At 47.0% G+C, this 18,440-nt stretch overlaps 1 protein-coding gene across 7 annotated transcripts in view; it reads left to right on the plus strand.

Moving 5' to 3' along the window:
- sash1a (SAM and SH3 domain containing 1a) overlaps window positions 1-18,440 on the plus strand; it is a 145,452-nt gene that overhangs the window by 109,768 nt on the left and 17,244 nt on the right. For 5 of the 7 annotated variants that reach the window (XM_068724613.1, XM_068724617.1, XM_068724618.1 and 2 more), the window contains exons 3-8: window positions 7,909-7,959; window positions 8,044-8,093; window positions 12,862-12,902; window positions 12,988-13,077; window positions 13,165-13,277; window positions 14,385-14,483. In XM_068724613.1, the coding sequence (XP_068580714.1) occupies window positions 7,909-7,959; window positions 8,044-8,093; window positions 12,862-12,902; window positions 12,988-13,077; window positions 13,165-13,277; window positions 14,385-14,483 (444 nt within the window). Of the gene's footprint in view, window positions 1-7,908; window positions 7,960-8,043; window positions 8,094-12,861; window positions 12,903-12,987; window positions 13,078-13,164; window positions 13,278-14,384; window positions 14,484-14,845; window positions 16,694-18,440 lie in introns of those variants that run through there. The other 2 variants (XM_068724614.1, XM_068724619.1) reach the window with 2 other exon arrangements.

Consider the following 18,440-nt stretch of genomic DNA (forward strand, 5'->3'; position numbering starts at 1 on the left):
TCTTATTTTAACCCCTGTCAACATTGTCGCTGATATAAAATTACTAGTTTTTCCAGTTCAATAGGAGGCCTCTTCTGTTCGAAGGCAGCCGTGCGGTTTTGGTTTGGTTAAGCATGGCCCAGATGGATAGCTGATTTAATGTGCGCTTCCTTTTAATGACTGCAGGTAGACATCCTGTTCTCACAGCTTTCATGAGAGGGATTGGAAAGCATAAAAAAATCATAGCTGTGCACAGATACATGTTTTTGGTTTGATCGTAGGTTTAAGTTTTCTCTCTGTGTGGCCTTCGTATGAGTTTACATTCATATGGATTACCTCTGGACATTTTAGAGTTTGGGAAGGTTTCATCCTGACGATATAAAACAGGTGAAGAGGAAGCAATCAAGGCAGATTCTGCAGCCCGGGTGTAAGAAGAGAGTAAAAGAGCTGACTGGGCCCTGAGCCTGAAGCCCAAGACAGGAGGAGGATAAGGATGTGAACAGAGGAAGACGAAGGGAGGAGGATGAGGGGAATGAAGAGAAGGAGTGGAGAATGGAGCCTGCAGCTGTCCCGCCACTCTGCGATGTTTGGCACCGAAATATAGGAGAAGGGGAGAAAAAGAAAAACCGTGAAGGAAGGAATATAGGTCAGACAACACCTTTCTGAGAGTTCTCAAAAGCGCAGTGTGAACCTACGCTGTATGGATTGAACTTTTGCCTTGCATTTCAGTGCAATCCTTTTCTAAAATTAGGTTTGGGGAATATTCAAGTCTAGAGCAGCCGTTTCTTCACCGAGGGTAAGAGTAGGTTGAGCAAAACTACTTCCTCTCGGGCGATATTTTTCCACTGGGCTAGATAGCTTCACAGACTGAGAGGCTGTGGCGCAGTACCTGTGAAACTAGAATTAAAAAAAAAGAAAGTAAAACACATTGTGAAAGTATTACACAAGAGGAGATGGATACGAAAGAAAAGCAGAGCACCAGAGACCACGATGAAGGGACACAGTCAGAAAGAGAGTAGCAAATAACTCTCGTTCCTTGTGAAGTACGTCCAGAAATCAGTGGCTGCAAGCAAACAATACAGCCGCCTCCCTGAGGACCAACAGCAGACAGTCAAAGAAGGTCGCAATGTCCAACGGCCACGCTAATGGGGAGACATTTAGCAAGTTGCAGTCCTCAGGGACTTGCCCTTTGGGGAAGGACTTGCCACTAGGAAAGGGTACAGGATGATGGGTGACTCAATCATGTCCCACGCCCTCTGCAGTCATTGTCTTTCTTCTTTTTCCACTCCAAATGAATAGGTCAGTTCTTTTCTATTTTTTGACGGGGGACCTCTAATCATCTCGCGTCTCTTCCAAAGGAACTTTTTTTGCGACCAAGTTACTCCAAAGTATGGGGCAAAGATCAGACAAACTTTTACCGCTAGGCAAGGGCAAGCCTGGTGCCATAAGAGTGAAGCCTATAAGCTTAAAATATGATGCATGTCCAATTCAAAATCTCCATACGTTAACTTTTGTCTGGTGAAAACATATTTGGCAATTTGCTTTTTAGAAAATTCCCAAAAGAAAGCCCCGGTGTCTACAGTTGGACTGTGGTCAGCACGGTGACAACACAGTGAAAGAAGAAGCCCTCTTATTGACTGTTTCTGTTTTCCAAAACCTTTTCAAGTTCAGTCTTAGGCCCAACAATTGTAGTTATCTTTTTTTAATAGAAACCCTTTGGTTTCTTTTCTTTTTTTTTTTTTTTTGCGTCATTCTGGAGAAATGTTCTTGCAACACTTAACATTTTTACAAAAAAAATGTGTGGAGCTCAACATTTGTTTTCACTTGCACAATGTGTGTCTGCCAGCTCTTGAGGGGCCCCTGAATTAACAAAGTGGTGGCTGTCTGTTGTGGTGAAGCACTGTTAGGAGCTGGTGAGAGAGGCTCTCTCACAGATCACTATCGACGTGCCCACTTCCGGCCTGGTTCCTGCTGGATTGTTTCACGGCATCTTCATGTTAGTTTTTTGAGTAGCAGGGACACAAGGGGTTGAACAAACATCCCCCTGTGGGTATGTGACCTATGGATTAGCGCTACCATGCGCAGTTTCCCCGGTGCTCCTGTAGACAATGAGAGTTTCGCTGGCATGATGAGTTGGTGAAGGCTCACTGGCGGAACAGGATTTGTTGCTTCAAGTGAAAAATCAGAGCGAAAGTACAGATTTGAACGACATCTAGAGCCTGCTTATTGTTATTTTTATATCGCTTTGCATTTGTTATAGCAGCAATATTTGACCAAAACCACAAACGGAAGATAATTTACATTTAGAGTTTCGTAGGAGTGCTTATGTTTCAAGATGCGCTGTTGGTCTTTTAAGGACGGGTTTGGGATGTCAAAAAAATAGTATCTAAAAAAAATCAGGACATGCGGGTCAATAATTTGATCAATAAATAAATCATAGATAAAGACATAGAAGTTAAAGTAGTGCACTAGTGTCTAGTCGCTCAAGTAGATCACCGTGAAAAGCCGACGGCAGAAAACATCAAACGTGATGTTGGCGTATCTCTCAAACCACAGCGTGGGAACAGATGACGCACATCAAGTATAAATCAAGATGGAGCATTTTGAAATTTGTGGTTGAGGGGCAAACGTTTTTAACACATTTCTACATGCCCTAAACCATAATGAGAAATTGCAACACTGTCTGTGGTAATATCCTTGAGAGTAGTTATAAAGTTGTGGGTAAACAGGCAGGCCTTGAAGATTAAACCCTTTTGATGCTTTGGTTTTAAAATCCTCACTGGTCTCACTGTTGACCTTTTTAATTTTAACACTTTTGACACGAAAACGCCTCAGCTGGTGTCAGATTGATCTGCTTGCCTCAGGATCTCTCTGTAATGGTTTTCTAGCTGAGTAGCTTGACAGATGGGGGTCAGGACTTACATACGGACTTGTTTTGTTTTGCCATGAGGCCTTGTGTGAAGTTCAGTCGTCAAACTGGGTCAGTTCAGCCGGGTTAAAACTACAGCACGGAAGAAAGACAAACTGTCGCAAATTCTGCCGCTTATTTGTCCTTTCTACCTTCAGGCCTTTGCCTCGAAACGCCTCGACTCAACAGCCGCCTTTGTTGCTGTAAGATTACTTTGAAGCGACGCTGGCCGAGCTTCGTTATTGCCATAACCCTCGTGGAAAGCAAGTGGTGTATTTGTAATTCATTCTAACGATTTCAGCATTGGGATCATGAGGCTGTCATCGGAATTTATAATAACTCTGGTATTTGTCTTGAAATAGCAAAGAAATGATGATCCTGGCTTAGGAATGCTCCTCACTGTAGAAGCACGCATGCCTGTGCTGCAAGTATGCACGCACACACACACACACACACACACACACACACACACACACACACACACACACACACACACACACGCACACGCACTCTCACACACGCACTCTCGAGCCTTATGGAAAGGAAGCCTATAGAGGTGTCACCGAGTGTGCGGCAGCTCAGAGGTGGCATATACTGAGGTCAGTCGTGTGTGTGTGTGTGTGTGTGTGTGTGTGTGTGTGTGTGTGTGTGTGTGTGTGTGTGGGTGTGGATCTTCCTGTGAGATCTTCCGAATGAGCCGGTTCCGCAGGCTTTCATTGTGCCGCGCTGGTCCCACAGCTAACTTGTTTTTGGTCTGGCGCCGGCCTTTCCAGCCGGTGCCCGTCCCTCTACCTAGGAACCAAATTCTCGCCCACCCAGATTTACCCAACCATTGCCAGTTGGCGTACCTCCACCGTGCCACCTGGGCTCCCTAGGTTTGCCGCATATCCGCTGGTTTTGCCTCTGAGGCTGGCAGCGACTCCTCTGTGGGAGCTCGTGCCTGCGGCGCTGCTTTGCAGTCCTGTTTTGAACTAAAGGGCCGCTATCTAACGCTCATCTGTATTTCTATGCTTTCCCTCTCGTTAACGGGCTCTGGTGCTGCTGTGGCAGAGCAGTGTTTAACTTTAGTTTCTGGGTTAATGATGGAAACGCTAGATCCCCCGTCTGTCTGCACACATAGTGATCCTCATTAGCCGGAGCTCTTCCTCGTACGCTCCCTTACTGCTTTCTCTCTCTATTTTTTTTTTTAACTCAATTCAGTCATGCTTAAGCAATCAGGGTCTTGCATTCGCATCACACTTGCATGTACACACACACACACACACACACACACACACACACACACAGTGAATTGTGCAAAACAACCCTGTGGCCATCTTTGGGGGAAAAACACACGCACATTCGCACGCATGGTGTCAATTTGCAGTAAGTAGGGCAGTATCTCAAGCTGATGCTGGTGAGTTCAAGTAAAGGATAGCATGCTCCCTCTGGGAGCGCGTTCTCAGATCTAAGTTTTTCGCACACAGATGCCCTCTGAAAACTGCATCGATTTGATATTCTCTTTCAGAATCTGTGTCAGTTGCGCCGGCAACTTTTTCACCGTTCTCTTTCGCTTCTTCGTTAGCGACGAGAGAGAAACCCTGGGAAGCTTTCGCACAAACATTCTCTCCACGTTCTGTTCTGATCATCTCACAAAATCTGCAGTTAAAGGCGAATGGGATGTAGTTGTTGTTTTTCAGATCTTCTCCTCAGCTTTTTTCGCCATCTCACCCCCTCCTTCCATGTCAGAGATGGCACGCACAGACCAGGAGTAAAGGGAAGCTGAGGAGTAGCAGGAGGAACAGAGAGCTGCTTTGTGTCTCTGTCTGTGGAGGTGGAGGCGAGTTGAGAGTGTGTAGGCGCTCCTTGGCTTGGGTGTCCGTGTAGGTTTACGTCCGTGGTGGCATGCGTGTGTCAGGCTTTGTGTCTGACTCACGTATTTTCCTTTTGCGCGTCCATGTGTGGCGTGTTTACGAGGCAGTGAGCGGACAGCGTGTTTTTTTTTAAATAATCTTTACAACCAGAAGGAACACGGTGCCTGTAGTTCTCCGTCAGCCATCAGAGAGGATCTGATGGCAGAAGCAAACCGCCGTTACCTTTTTTGTGAAATCATTTGCACGTGAGCACACACACCTTGTTCCTTCTTTATGTGGGGTTTTTTTCTCAGTACACCCACATTATTCTGCACCATGCAGTTGTTTGATCAGAGTTGGCTGCCAGAGCTGTGCTTGTTTAAAGGACGTATGTGTTGTTTCTTTGCCTAACGTAAGCTCTCCCCTCTGTAAGACATGTCCCCCGTGCTGCAATGCAATGAGACGGAGCTCTGTAGGTCTGGTAGATGAGGCTTTTATGGCCTCAGACAGGTACCTGCTCTCTGACTTATGGGACTCGGCGTTCTCCCGGGGGAATTGTTTCAGAGCTTTTCCCGACATATACTTTCCAAAGAAACGTCCGGAGCCATGTCTCCGTCTGCTTGATCACTGTAGCAGACAAATAGATAAACAAGGCAAATGTGACTGAGGAGGACGTGTAGCGCTGAAGATAGGCCAGCCAGACTGTCTCGCTAACATCTTGACGGTCTGCCTTCGGTTGATTACTGTCGGGATAAGTGTAGGGTTCAGGCTAATTTTGAGGGTTTTAGCCACCTCAGCACTTTTAGGCCTCCTGCTCTTATGACCTGCAGGCTGCAGCCTCTTAAAGAGCTTTAAACGGAGGTTATGTCACTTCAAGTGCTTTTCAGCTGTTAGCCACTCCCTGACTCCTGCTTTGAGGTTGAGGGTGTGGAAGGATTGTACCCCCCCCCCCCCCTTTGCTCAAAGCCCAGTCACAGAAGGTTAAACTGAAGTTCACTCTGATTAGGAGGCATGACAGACCAAGTGTAGGAAGTGTAGATTCAGGCTCCTGTGACCGTTATCCTGCAATCTAACATCTGGGTGTGGAGATAGAGAATGGTGCGTATTTCTCAGAAACAACTCATTTCCTATCTGTCATTTGGATGACTCCATATTCAATTCGTCTTTTCTTTGTGGCGGCGGCTTGCTGCCCTCAATCTTGCCTCTACTGACACAACCTTTGGCTGATGTCAACTCTTTTGTCCTCTGGTAAGAGAATTAGTTGAAATGCCACCTCTGCTGCCAAGCTGAATGGCTAATATTTAAACTCCTATTGGTATGTACAATACGAGGACATTCACAATAAGCTGATGTGACGGGAAGCATTGGCACGTAGTCCAGCGATCTCCAGCCTCGACAAATAACAGCACACCTTCAGGAGACAGTTCTAGGTTTACACATCTTGTGTTGATCTTCCAGTTTAGCAACATAGGCAGATTATGTACAGAAATAGAAAACGAAAGTAGAAACAGGAACTTGTCTTTGGTTGTGTTTTTGCTTCACCTTGGGATCGGATGATTTTCAGCAAATATCACGACGTTGACGCTTCCTCAAAAAAAATGGCCCAAAATAAATGAAAGCTTAAATATAACTTTATGCTGAATCATCTTGTTGACTAATCTCCTCTGTAAACTCATTCCCATTCATAGTCTGCTTAATATTATCAAGCCGGCCACATGTCTGCATTATTATTTTCACAAATGTTTTGCCTCATTATAGTATCTCAGCATTGAGAGAGTTTTGGAGGCTACCCTCACAGGCACATTGAGAGTAAAGCCACATGTTTGTCATTATGCAACGAGCAAGAATCCTCCCTCTAATAATGAACAATGTTGACGTGATGATAAACCCCTAAGGGCGAGAGATGCAGGCCTTTTGAATCCCTGGTCCACTTTTTGAAAATCTGGTCACCGCCCTGAAGCAAAGTTCGACCCCATCTGTTCCTGTGGCGCTTAATATATTCCACAGTTAAAGAGCAGCCTGGCAGCATTGCTCGTGTGTGTGTGTGTGTGTGTGTGTGTGTGTGTGTGTGTGTGTGTGTGTGTGTGTGTGTGTGTGTGTGTGTGTGTGTGTGTGTGTGTGTGTGTGTGTGTGTACAGGGAGTTGGGTAATCTCTCTCATGAGAGTTCAAAAGCACACAAGAACACAACCAAGAAGCTTTGCACTTGACCGACCCCCTGAAGGCCGTTCATTGGCTCCATGTGATCCCGTGCACCGGGTTGAGATTGAAGCTGCAGCCCCTGCGTCTGCCTGCAGAAGCGTTTGGTGTGAGGCACATCTGTATCTGGATTTGTTGTGGTGAGGACAGCTGCTTTTGAAATATACAAGCACCAGCCTTGTGTAACAGTGGAAACAGCCTGAACAGACATTATGGGCTGGAGAAGCTCAGCAACAGTTTATAAGGGAACCGAGGTTTAAAATGTTGTTTTGAACAGGACATTCCTTTTTGTCGTCTGGTTGTCTGTTTTCTATACGAGCCAGTTTGCCCCTGTCTGCTGCCATTTCATTTAGTCCGATGTGTGATTTTGTATTCTCAAACCTGTGAGGAAACCCAGCAGGTGTTTGTCTTGTGCGGGGGGAGGTGCCCACTGGCGTCATTGTAATCACACTGTGGAATTAATGTCGCCGGTTACGTAGGTGCTTTTGTGACATCTTGCTCTGCGAGGAAAGCCAAGACTTCCCTCGACCACACCACCGCCCGGCGGTATTCACCAACAATCAGAACGAGTATGGCAGGTTTACCTGAAGCCAGACTTGACTTGTTGAGCCTTCAATGGGAGGGTTGTTGGTGGTGTGTGTGTGTGTGTGTGTGTGTGTGTGTGTGTGTGTGTGTGTGTGTGTGTGTGTGTGTGTGTGTGTGTGTGTGTGTGTGTGTGTGCGCACGTGTTCGTTTTCACTGACATGCAGGTGTGTCCTTCCCACATGAGGGCGTTGTTAAACATGCCATCTACTGTTTCTGTTGTCAACTAACCTTTCTTCTTCTTATGCAGATCTTTTCTCCTTCTTTCTAGTCTTCTCAACTCTCAGTGCTCACAGTTCATACGTTATTAAGTGATCATCCTTTGACACTGACATTTGATCCTCTCTCTCTCTCTCTCTCTCTCTCTCTCTCTCTCTCTCTCTCTCTCTCTCTCTCTCTATTTTTTTCAGGAGAAACAAGATCCAAGCAGCACATCCCTGCAGCTCCGTTCTGAGATCCAGGTAGGCGGAGACACTATGTCCACTTTCACGCAATCTTTGGCTGAAAAGTCGATCTGACACCTGTCTCCGTCTGTCTGTCCTCAGGAATCATTAGGCTTCAGCAGTGAGGTGTCCACTCCAGAAACGGACAGAAAGTAAGTCGTCGTTCCCCCCCCCCCCCCGGAGCAAGTGTTGAACCACGAAACGCGTGTGTCTGTTGCATGTCAAAACAATGTGCAGCACAGCAGGCTGCGTCTGGATTGCATCAAGCCGTACACGCCTGCACACATGATCATGGATCACACTTAGCCCTTCTGCACGTCCGCACAGCTTAAGATGGACAGCCGAGTGGAAATGCACGCTCCTCCATCAGATCTCCATAGATCTCTCACGCGACAGCTCGGACAGAAGGTCCACGGGGGGGGGGGGGGGGGGGGGGGTACAGCACAGCGCCTCAGGTCTAAAAACTTAAGCGGAGTGTGGTGGTGTGTTAGCGAGCGCTTGGCTAACCTGGGTTGTGTCTTCCCAAATGTTTAAATACAATGCTTGAATAATTCCCTATTAGATAAAACACAACCTAATTAATATGACGATGACAGATTTTAGGTGAGTATAAAGGAAATCAACCCCAGACATCACATGTCCCCCCCCTCCCTGCTCCTTCCCTGCTACGGTTGAAGGAAAACCACTGACTGCTCGCTCCGGCTGACCTGCTCAGTCTAGCAGCCGTTCTCCGTTCTCTGGCCGTCCATGCTTCCTTCCTGCCTTTGTGTCCAGCGGGGGGAAGGGGAGGGGTTGGACCGAGAGGGCGATGGCCAAATGATTACAGCAAAAGGAGCGTGAACGAAAGAGCAGGATGCAACTGGGTATGGGTGGGGTTCCTTTTCACTGGTTCCTCCAAGTTGCTCCACGAAATAGCTCTCTCTAAATGCTCCGCTGTCAAATGGGATTGAATTCCCTGCAGTCACACACACACACACACACACACACACACACATCTGAAGGCACTGGGTTTGTTTGATCTCTGTTAAACCAGAGCTGAGGTTGAGAATGTATTTAAATGTTTTTCACAACAAGATGACTAATGGGGATTTCAATACAGAATAGATTGCCCATTGGTGGTGACCAGAAACATCTCCAAGGGGAGACGAGTCATGTTTACCAGGGCCGAAGGTTAAACGTATCTTAGTGCGACTCTGAAATGATTTCTTTCATCTCTTTATTTCTCGGTCTTTGTTCGTGACCGTCACCTCCGTGTGACCCCCGGTGGAATTGTCCCGTTCACGTGACGAGCACGTGCGGCAGAGGAAGCGCATACCACAGACATGATCTCTTCTCCCATGGCTGTATATGTTGAACAGACAAACGCCGAGGATGATGGGAACCAGATGCCAAATTTTCGAATGACGTCGCTTTGCTGTTCGAGAGAGTCCCAGAAAGAGCCCCTGACTTCTTCCTGTTGGTCTGGTTTCTCTCTGTCCTCTCTGTGCCTCACGTCCCCTTTCTCATAAAGATTCAGACCTGGTCTCAACTCGAGTCTTCAATAATAATCTGTCCCTCTCTGCCAGCTCTGTTCTCTCTCGCGTCGCCTATTGTCCACTTTCCACCGTGGTGAGCAGGTTTCAGGTGGAGTGATTTATCATGTGGAGGCAGAGCGACAGACGAGCCCCCTCCATTCCTCACAGCCTCACACGCACAGACACGGATGCCCCCATCATCGCCTCGCGGCACGACAATGGCACCTAGAGATTACCCAGACTTCATCTTGGGCTGTGCCACCCCTCTGTCTGTGTGTCTCCTTGTCACTTTTGTTGTGCAGGAGGTGGCTACCGCTCCCATAATGCCTGGTTATGGAAGTGGCGATGACAGAGCGCTCTCTCAGGAGGCTGAAGGGTTCAAGCTGGGAACTTCCTGTTTTGAGAGGTGATTGATTAGAGGGTATTGTTGCAGAGAGGGGGTCAGCGAGCTTATCGGAGACGTTAACGGCAGCGGTAATTGGAGCTTGATGAAAGCGTGCATGTGCACGGACGCATGTTGATTATTGGCTCTAACAGGCTACTGAAAGCCCGGCTTATGCAACTAATAATCAGATGGAAATGTAAGCTGTGCCATGTGAAGACTCCGTTTAGAGCATACGGTACCATGTTGGAACGCTAAAGTACCTTGTCGGCGCATTTCCCACTTGTGGCTGAGTGCTGCAGCCCTCATGGAACTGCCATTTGCCTCCAAGAGTGAAGCGCAGAAGGCGGGGAAATAAATGCACGAGCACAAAAACGTTTATCGGTATCATTTCTCTATTTCCCTTCCATATAATGTTCTGTGTTTCCCCTTCCATTTGACCTCTGCCCTCTCCATAACCTCCCGAAGAGTTCACGCCTCCGCTCTTCCTGCGGACCCCCGCCACCGTCGCCGTTCTTTGTCTCTACCAGAACACCGGAGGTCATCCTGCTCCAGGTGGCCAGCCCTGTAGTCACCATACACACACACATACATGTGTGCAATGCTGTGATTTACGCCGAGTTCACACAGCTGTGTGTCCAACCCTGGCTTTGTGCTGGTTAATCAACTTTCCTGTGCAGCAGCTCTGTCACACAGGATGCTAAACCTGTGATTCATCCTGCATCATATGATGGCTCCCTACGCACCATCACTTACTCATCCTTTCTTTTTCTTCCTGATGTTGATGTAGTGTCTTTTATGCTCATGCAGCTTCTACTCCTTGTATGTTTTTAACTCATCTACAGCAGTAACACACAGAAGCGGAGTCTCGTGCTGTATAGACAGCGCTCACGGGATCGCTTCCACGGGGTCAATGCGGTCAGACGCATCAGTGTTCACTGACCAAACCTGCCATTCACTCATGGCCCCAACGGCAGAAGCTTTTCATTACGAGAGGTATCACGGAAACGAACTTTCACCTTTCCTACATGCAGCCAACGTTTAGATACTGTACTGAACATTATGCAGAAAATAGAAAGTTGGCTTCTTATGCTAATGCGATAAGAGAGCAGCTAAAGGTCCCCTGCTCGATGCAAAGAAAGGAATTGAAATAAAAAAAAGATTTAAAGTTAAACCAATTAAGTTGCTCAGCCACACAATGCCTGGACTGACACCCTCTTTCAAAGACATTCAGGCTCCTGGATGTGTGTATGTGCGTGCATGTGAGCGCTGCACAGGAGGTTAATTTATAGACCGTGGAGGAAGGGGGGGGGGGGGGTGCATCGCTGCCACAGAAAAGCCTCTATTGAGTGAGTTCTATTAGCATTAGCTTTGGCCCTAGCCTATCTGAGAGGGGGGATGAACAGTGGGGCAAACCGTACAGGCCTCCATTCAATTAGCATCTCATTATGTTGCCATAGCAGCCGGGCTTTAAGCCACGTGAAGATTTCCCATTGCACCAAGAGAGGGGCTGCCATGTCTGAACAAACATATGAACACATATGCACACACACACACACACACACACACACACACACACACACACACACACACACACACACACACACACACACACACACACACACACACACACGCGCACAAACAAACAAGCAGCCACTAGAGAGGGAAGTGACCTGTTCATCTTGTTGTGATCCTGTCACACACTTTCACATCGCTTCACTGGCAGCCACCCGTCTCTCTGCACGGCTCAGCAGCTGTGTGCACTGGGCTCCAATCATGAAGGGTGTGTGTGGCTGTGCGATAGTGTGAGAGAGTGAGAGAGTGAGACAGCTATGCCTTCAGTAGAGAGACTTACTGAACAGGTCTCTGAGGGTCTCAACTGGACAAATGTGTCGTTCTTATCTGTCCTTTCCCCCCCTTTGATTTAATCCCTTTTAATTGAAAGAACGGAAAAGCTTACAGTGTGCTGCCACTGGCAGTCACTATCTCTCTCTCTCTCACACACACACACACACACACACACACACACACACACACACACACACACCTGTAGGGCGTTATTCTCAGACACGATCCGCCCTGAAGCTTCGCTCCCTCCTTGCAAACTTGGCTCACTCTGAAAACGAAGTCTATTCTTCTGTGAAGTTTTCAGCTGCTACTTAGAGCATGAACCGCTGAAGCTCACCCCCCCCCCCCCCCCCCTCTACTACACACTTATATATATTTTTTTATATAGAAAGTATATAGAAATAGATTGCCATTGATGTGGTTTTCCCGGCTCCTCAAGAACAAGGGAGAGCCGGGCACAGCCTCACACGCCGCTGAAACTGCTAGAACATTGGGTGAGGCTGCTCATACATGACTTTTTGATGAGTGCAGTTCATGTGTCACAAGGGGCTTAGTTATTTTCTCCCCGTTAGTAGTGGTCATTTAGAAAGGTTTATGGACATATCTTGACTTTTTTTTTTTTTATACTCTGTTATTTTCCATCTCTCCTTCTCTTATGCTGTCTGTCTTCCTTGTGACTGTCTCTCCTGTGGAGGGAAGTGGAAATACAAACAGGCTGAGTCTGCCCTGTGGTTTCTCCTCCCCTCTCACTTTCCCATTCTGTTCCTCTCTTTTTATTCTATTGCTGTGTTCCCTCTTCCCTTTCACATTCTGTTTCTTCCTCTTGTTGACCTTCCTTCGTTCTGTACTGCTTCTCAAACACTTCGTAGTACCATCGTCTTCACTTGACCCTCTTGTTTTTTTTTTGCAACAAGGGTGTTATTTTCTACACCCTCTCCTCCACCTTCTCCCTCTCAAGCCTGAGGAGCCTAGCTTTGCTCGTCACATAAGTGCCACCACTGACCCCAAGTGGCGAACAGACAGAACTGCAGCCCTCTTTGCCAAAAACGCTCATAAAACACAGTTCCAGTGTTTTGAAGCGCCGTGGTTGGACGGAGACCGGAGACTTTATCATATGGTTTGAGATTACGAGAAAACGGAAGATACGTTTTTAATTCTTTACTCTTTCACCCACAGACTGTCCCTGCACAAATCTAGCTCTGAAGAAGGATCTGGAGGTAAGTTGTTGCATTTCTATGTTTGTCTTCTGCTGTCTTAATATGTTTAGGATTAACCTGAATATTGAACGTGTCTTCCTTTTAGTTAAATGGGACAACAAGAAGAAGAACAAATCTTTTTGGCAGAACTTCCGCAAGTCTCAGCACAAACCGGTCATGAGACAGACATCCAAAGGTTTGTGTGGCGTTACTTTTATTTTCGACGTACTTTACGTTACTCCATATTTGACCTTTTTGTTTTTTCCCCTTTGCCCTCTTTCAGGAGAAGACATCGGCTATGTGGCTAGTGAGATCACCATGAGCGATGAAGAGCGGATCCAACTCATGATGATGGTGAAAGAGAAGATGATCACCGTCGAAGAAGCTCTCGCCCGGGTAGGAAGCTCCGCTGACTTCCTGCCTCACGTTACCCCCCCCCCCCCTTAGAAGCGGTGGTTTGTAGGCTCCCTCGATCCCCTCACCTCCCCCCGGATTCCAGCCTCCCCTCCCTTCTGCTCCATGTTCCCATCGTAGCTCTGGCTTACTAAAACGACTCACTCTTACTAACACGTACGAGGCCCCACATTTTAACCTTGCATTGTCCTCTTCACACACACACACACACACACACACACACACACACACACACACACACAAACTCCAGACCGTTGGTGTATCCAGATGTTCAGGAGTCTGGGGACTTTAGGGTGTGAGCTCTTGGAGTGTGTGTGGGTGTGTTGTTCAGTTCATAATTGTGAGGTTGACGGTCACAGTAACTCAACAGCTCCATCTGTTGGTGGGGGTGCTCTGGTGCGTTGGTGGTTTTTTTCTCTAGGTGGATATGGTGGATAATAATAACTTGGCTTTCCTTTTTAAATTTCCTTACATTTCTTTTTCAATCAATTTGTGATTATTGTTCTTTTCATGTACCTTCTTCCTTCTTTACCTCCCCTCCTGTCAATCCCCTTCTGCAATGCCTTGCTCATGGGTAGCATGTCTGTCCGGCAGCATTGGAGTACAGGATTACTCTCCACAAAGCAGCTTGTTAATTATCTTCTTACCGTTTTTTTTTTCTCAGAACTTTGATTTTCTTTTGATCCCGGCTTCCCGCTCTAGTGATTGACACTCCGTTAAACCAATCAGTGATCAGCCTTTTGTGGATAGTTGATTCAACTTCTTGTTGTGCTTCAATGTCTTTATTTAGTGTGTTCAGTATACACAAAAAAAAGATCATATCACACTGAAGACATTTTAGAATAGATTAATGCTTTTCATAAAACATAACAGGCTTTTAGTTCAGCGATTGTTTGCACAACCATCACCGAACTCAGCTTCTAGTACGCACCGTCTATTTACCACGTATCGTCTGTCTGCACACATGCACCGTGAACGCAATCGACTGACACCCATCGATTGTTGCGCCTGTGGAGAGATGCATGCTGGGTGAGAGTGGATGGCCCCGCCCTGTTCCTCTGCCTCTCTAAACTCTTCTTCTCCACGTAGCTGAAGGAGTATGAGCGCAGCAGACAGTCCAGCAGTGCTGACACTGCAGAGTGGGCTGACGGATCTGCATCCAATCTAAACCAGTCCTCAAACTGCAACGTAAGTACAGCCCACCCCATCATCCCAACCCTGACCCCTCCCCCTCTACCTCTCTCAACACTCTCACCTTTAAGTTTGACTTTCCAGCAGAAGGAGGTTGTGGACGTATTTCAACACGTTTTATATATTTGTTAATTCTGGACAGTTATATATGCCATTGCATAAACCACCTTTACTCAACTTGTATCTTGCCGTCCTCTCCCTTTATCTCCCTTTATCTCCCCTTCTCTCTCTGCTTTTCATGTTTTTTGGCCAGACTGCGAATCCGCCTTTTGCACATATATTCCCTCCACCATGTCATGTGCGTCATAACACTGCGGGGGGGGGGGGGGGGGGGGGGGTTACCTGTGTGAGTCCTGGCCCATCGCTTAACTCGGTTTTCTAAGGCTGCAATAAGATATCTGCAATATGTTGAGATTTCTCTCTTTCATATTTCATTCGTCTTAATCCTGTTATGGGAATTTCAAAATATGTCCTCAACCAAGTCAAAAATTGGCTGCTGTAGTGCCGAGGAAATTGTCTTTTTTTTTTTTGATATGTAGGCCAGGTCTGTCTCCATCAATCAGGTGTAATTGTGGGGAGTCCATAGCGGCGTAAAGCTCTTGTAATCTGTGGAGAGAACGCCTCCAGACGTTTGAGTATTCCTTGCGTAGCGGAGAGCTGGAGCTCAGACAGTCGGGTTTATGTTGGATGCAGTTTTAGTGTCTGTTAAAAATCGATCGGTTCTCTCCGTCGTCTGTTTTTCCTGTTTCAGATACAGACGAGCTCTGATTTAGATTCACGGCGGCTTTTCATTAGCTCTGTACTGTATGCCATCATATGGGAACAGCATGCAGTCACACAGTCTCTCACACACTGACCCACTTTTCTTTCCTGGAAATGAGTTTATCCAAACAAAAACAAAAATTCCAAGTACTCTGTGAAAATATTCCCCTGCTATTTTAAAACGTGCGACTAATTCCTAAACGGCACCGATGTTTTCTTCAACCGGTCTCTTGCATTTACATTTCAGTCCCTTTATGCAGCTGAATGCATGTTTCATGTTCTTACTGTTAAGGTAAATGGAAGGTTGACCCTACAGCCTTCACACAGATCTCTGTATGGATCCTGGATAAAGCTTTCCCAAAATCACAATTTCTTTTAATATGGATGAATATGCTTCACAGAGAGATGTGCTACACATTCATAGCCGCCACAGTAATTTCATGGTTTTGCATTCATAAACTCAATAAAACCTGATCTACGCGTCTATTACTTACTGTAACTGAATCAGTAAATCCATAAATAAGGAATCATGCAAAATAGATTCGTCGCCGAGGGTCCTTATTAATGTCTTCTTCTGTGTGGTGATTGATGATTTCCTTCCATATGAAAAATAGGTTAATCACGCCATACATAACCTCAGCTCAAGGCCTGTCTGGCTGTTTGATGTAGGTACGTGAATTGTGCATCGTCTTCTCAGCCCTCGCGTTACCTCTCTGCTGCCAGACGCTCACTTCCTGTGGGAAGATTGATCGATTGGGGGATTTCACAGATGGGGAGGGGAAGAGGATGGAAGACTTACTGAAGGAGTATTGTTGGAGGAACACACAACTCGGCTCTGAGGGCTGTGAATAAATACAAGAGCTGGAGGCAGAGAGGAAACGAGGGAGAGACAAATACAGACCATAAAGACTTTTCATTTACCCCCCAGGCCCCCGGAAAAAGGGGAGTTCTGTGTTCCCCTTTTGCCCCGAGTTCCAAAATTGGCCACTTCAGGAAATATTGCTGCTCTGCTGGGACCTCTATTGGTGTCACACAATGCCCCCTCTTCCCCCCCTAAAGAATGGAATTAGATCATCCCCAAATTGAAATAGCATTGCATGTCCGTGTGAGCATCCAGACATGCTAATGTACAGCTCATGCTTGTAGCTGACATGTTTGCGATGTACAATCTTTGGCTGCTCTGTGCCTTTTTTTTCCTTTTGATGCCGGTCTTCCTCCGGCGATCGAGAGAGCCCACATTCCAGGGGCCGGCCATTATCGATGTGGGGGCCAAGGCGGGGTCAGAGGGGCTCAAACGCTGGGATTGTTCTCCGTGCACAACACGCCTTTTCTCTCTGCTCGCTGTGCGGCACGGCACATCCCGACAGTCCCTCATTCCTCAGAGCCGGATTCACCAACAGGCTGCGTCTGTGTCGGCCAGCGTCTGCACACGGATATTATTTTGGGTGCGTGAGAATGCGGTTGGCGCATCATGGATTTGTGGGACCCGCTCTCGCTAACCTGCTGCATGCGAACACAGAAAGCGGTACATTGCTGTTTTTAACGAGGCGGTAAGCTTTATGGGACACTTGGCTTGTTCCTCTTTGTGATTGTCCTGTTCTGTTTTTGTGGTGCAGGATGACAGGAACATTCTGGTTTGCACCATGAGGATGTTGGTTTGTAAGTTTTCTAAGTTAAACTGCAGCTCCAAAGTTATGGGAACGATCCTCAAAGTAATTTGTGAAGTGAAATGGAAATTGTGGCGGAGGGGGGGAATTGTTGCTTTGACCTTATTTTCGTTGGCCGCCTTTCAGCCCTGCTTGATTCATGGCCTATGTTTGGCTTTGTGTGTGTGTGTGTGTGTGTGTGTGTGTGTGTGTGTGTCGTTTCCCCTGCTAATGTGGTCATTTGCATGGATGGTTTTCCTCAGGACTGGGTTAGGTCTTCTATATCATTATCTCCTGGTCCTGTTCTCCGTCTCACACATCAGGTGAAGAACAACCCTTGTGGGTTAACTGTGACTTTACTGGGGCAGTAGTCCTGCACATAGTTACCCCCACATATAACAAACAAAGTGACCTCATGTGCAACACTTCTCAGTAATAGTTATTAAGAGAAACCCATCCAACCTTTTTGGTGTCTTTCTACCACCGCTGGCACACCGCACGGAGCGAATGGAAAGTTGATGGAGTCCCCGCTGTAGCCAGAATTGTGTGGTTGAGGGGGGGGGGGGGGGGGGGTTTCGGGAGAACTGAGCCAGTGGATCTTCAGAGCTTCTTTCTGCAGTTTTGTCAGAGGCCAAATAAATGTCTGTACCCTAGTTCTGGTCTGCTTGGCTGATGTGACAAAATAACCTAAGAGTTGATTACGCACCCTTTTAAAAAGAGGCGAAGTGGAGGCAGGTTTGGTTGAACTGGACTTGCATTGATTAATGTGTTGTTCCCTTTGCCCTGCAGCAATCAAAATATCATGATGTTGCTAAGGTGGTTTGGCGCCGTCAAGGATTTGTGGTCAATGTGAGATCCGTTAGCTCCGACCAAGCCACACTAACCTCATTCCTACTGTATGTCAGCAGCCTCTGAGCCAGGCCTGTGGTCAGAAAACAGCGAAAAGGCGGTTTCTTCCTCGTCGACTTCAGAGCTGCAGGAGAAGACTGCGTTCTATAAGACGGGGAGCTGAGCCCTGCAGGCCCGCTCCGTCTAGTGTTGTGTGTATGAAGCATGCATGCGTGCAGTCAACCTCGAGAGTGGAGCTGCCGGCGTGTGACGAGAGAGCTGGTGTTGCTGTGGAAACCAGCGGCAAATAGAAACAAATTAGGTTGTTTGAGCTTAATGATGACAGTTCCTGCCAGACAACCTTTAGTCCAAAGCTCGGCTCATCAGCCTCATCGCATCACGCCTTTGTGAGACTACACACACACACACACGCGTATGCATACATGTACAGCTTGGGAAACGTGTGTGTGTGTGTGTGTGTGTGTGTGTGTGTGTGTGTGTGTGTGTGTGTGTGTGTGTGTGTGTGTGTGTGTGTGTGTGTGTGTGTGTGTGTGTGTGTGTGTGTTTATGACTTCATTATTCAGTCTCTCTTCATCTCCGCTACACTGTGCAGAGAGTTTAAATGCAGTGGCCGTCAGTGGAGCGGCAACCTAACACCAATTAAACCGTTTATTGTCAAACTGATTTATTTTATTTCATTCAGGTTCACCATTTTTTT

This window comes from Cebidichthys violaceus, unplaced genomic scaffold (assembly GCF_023349555.1).
Source record: "Cebidichthys violaceus isolate CVI_PGR_0920_01 unplaced genomic scaffold, fCebVio1.0.p SCAF_31, whole genome shotgun sequence".
Lineage (NCBI taxonomy): Eukaryota > Metazoa > Chordata > Actinopteri > Perciformes > Stichaeidae > Cebidichthys > Cebidichthys violaceus.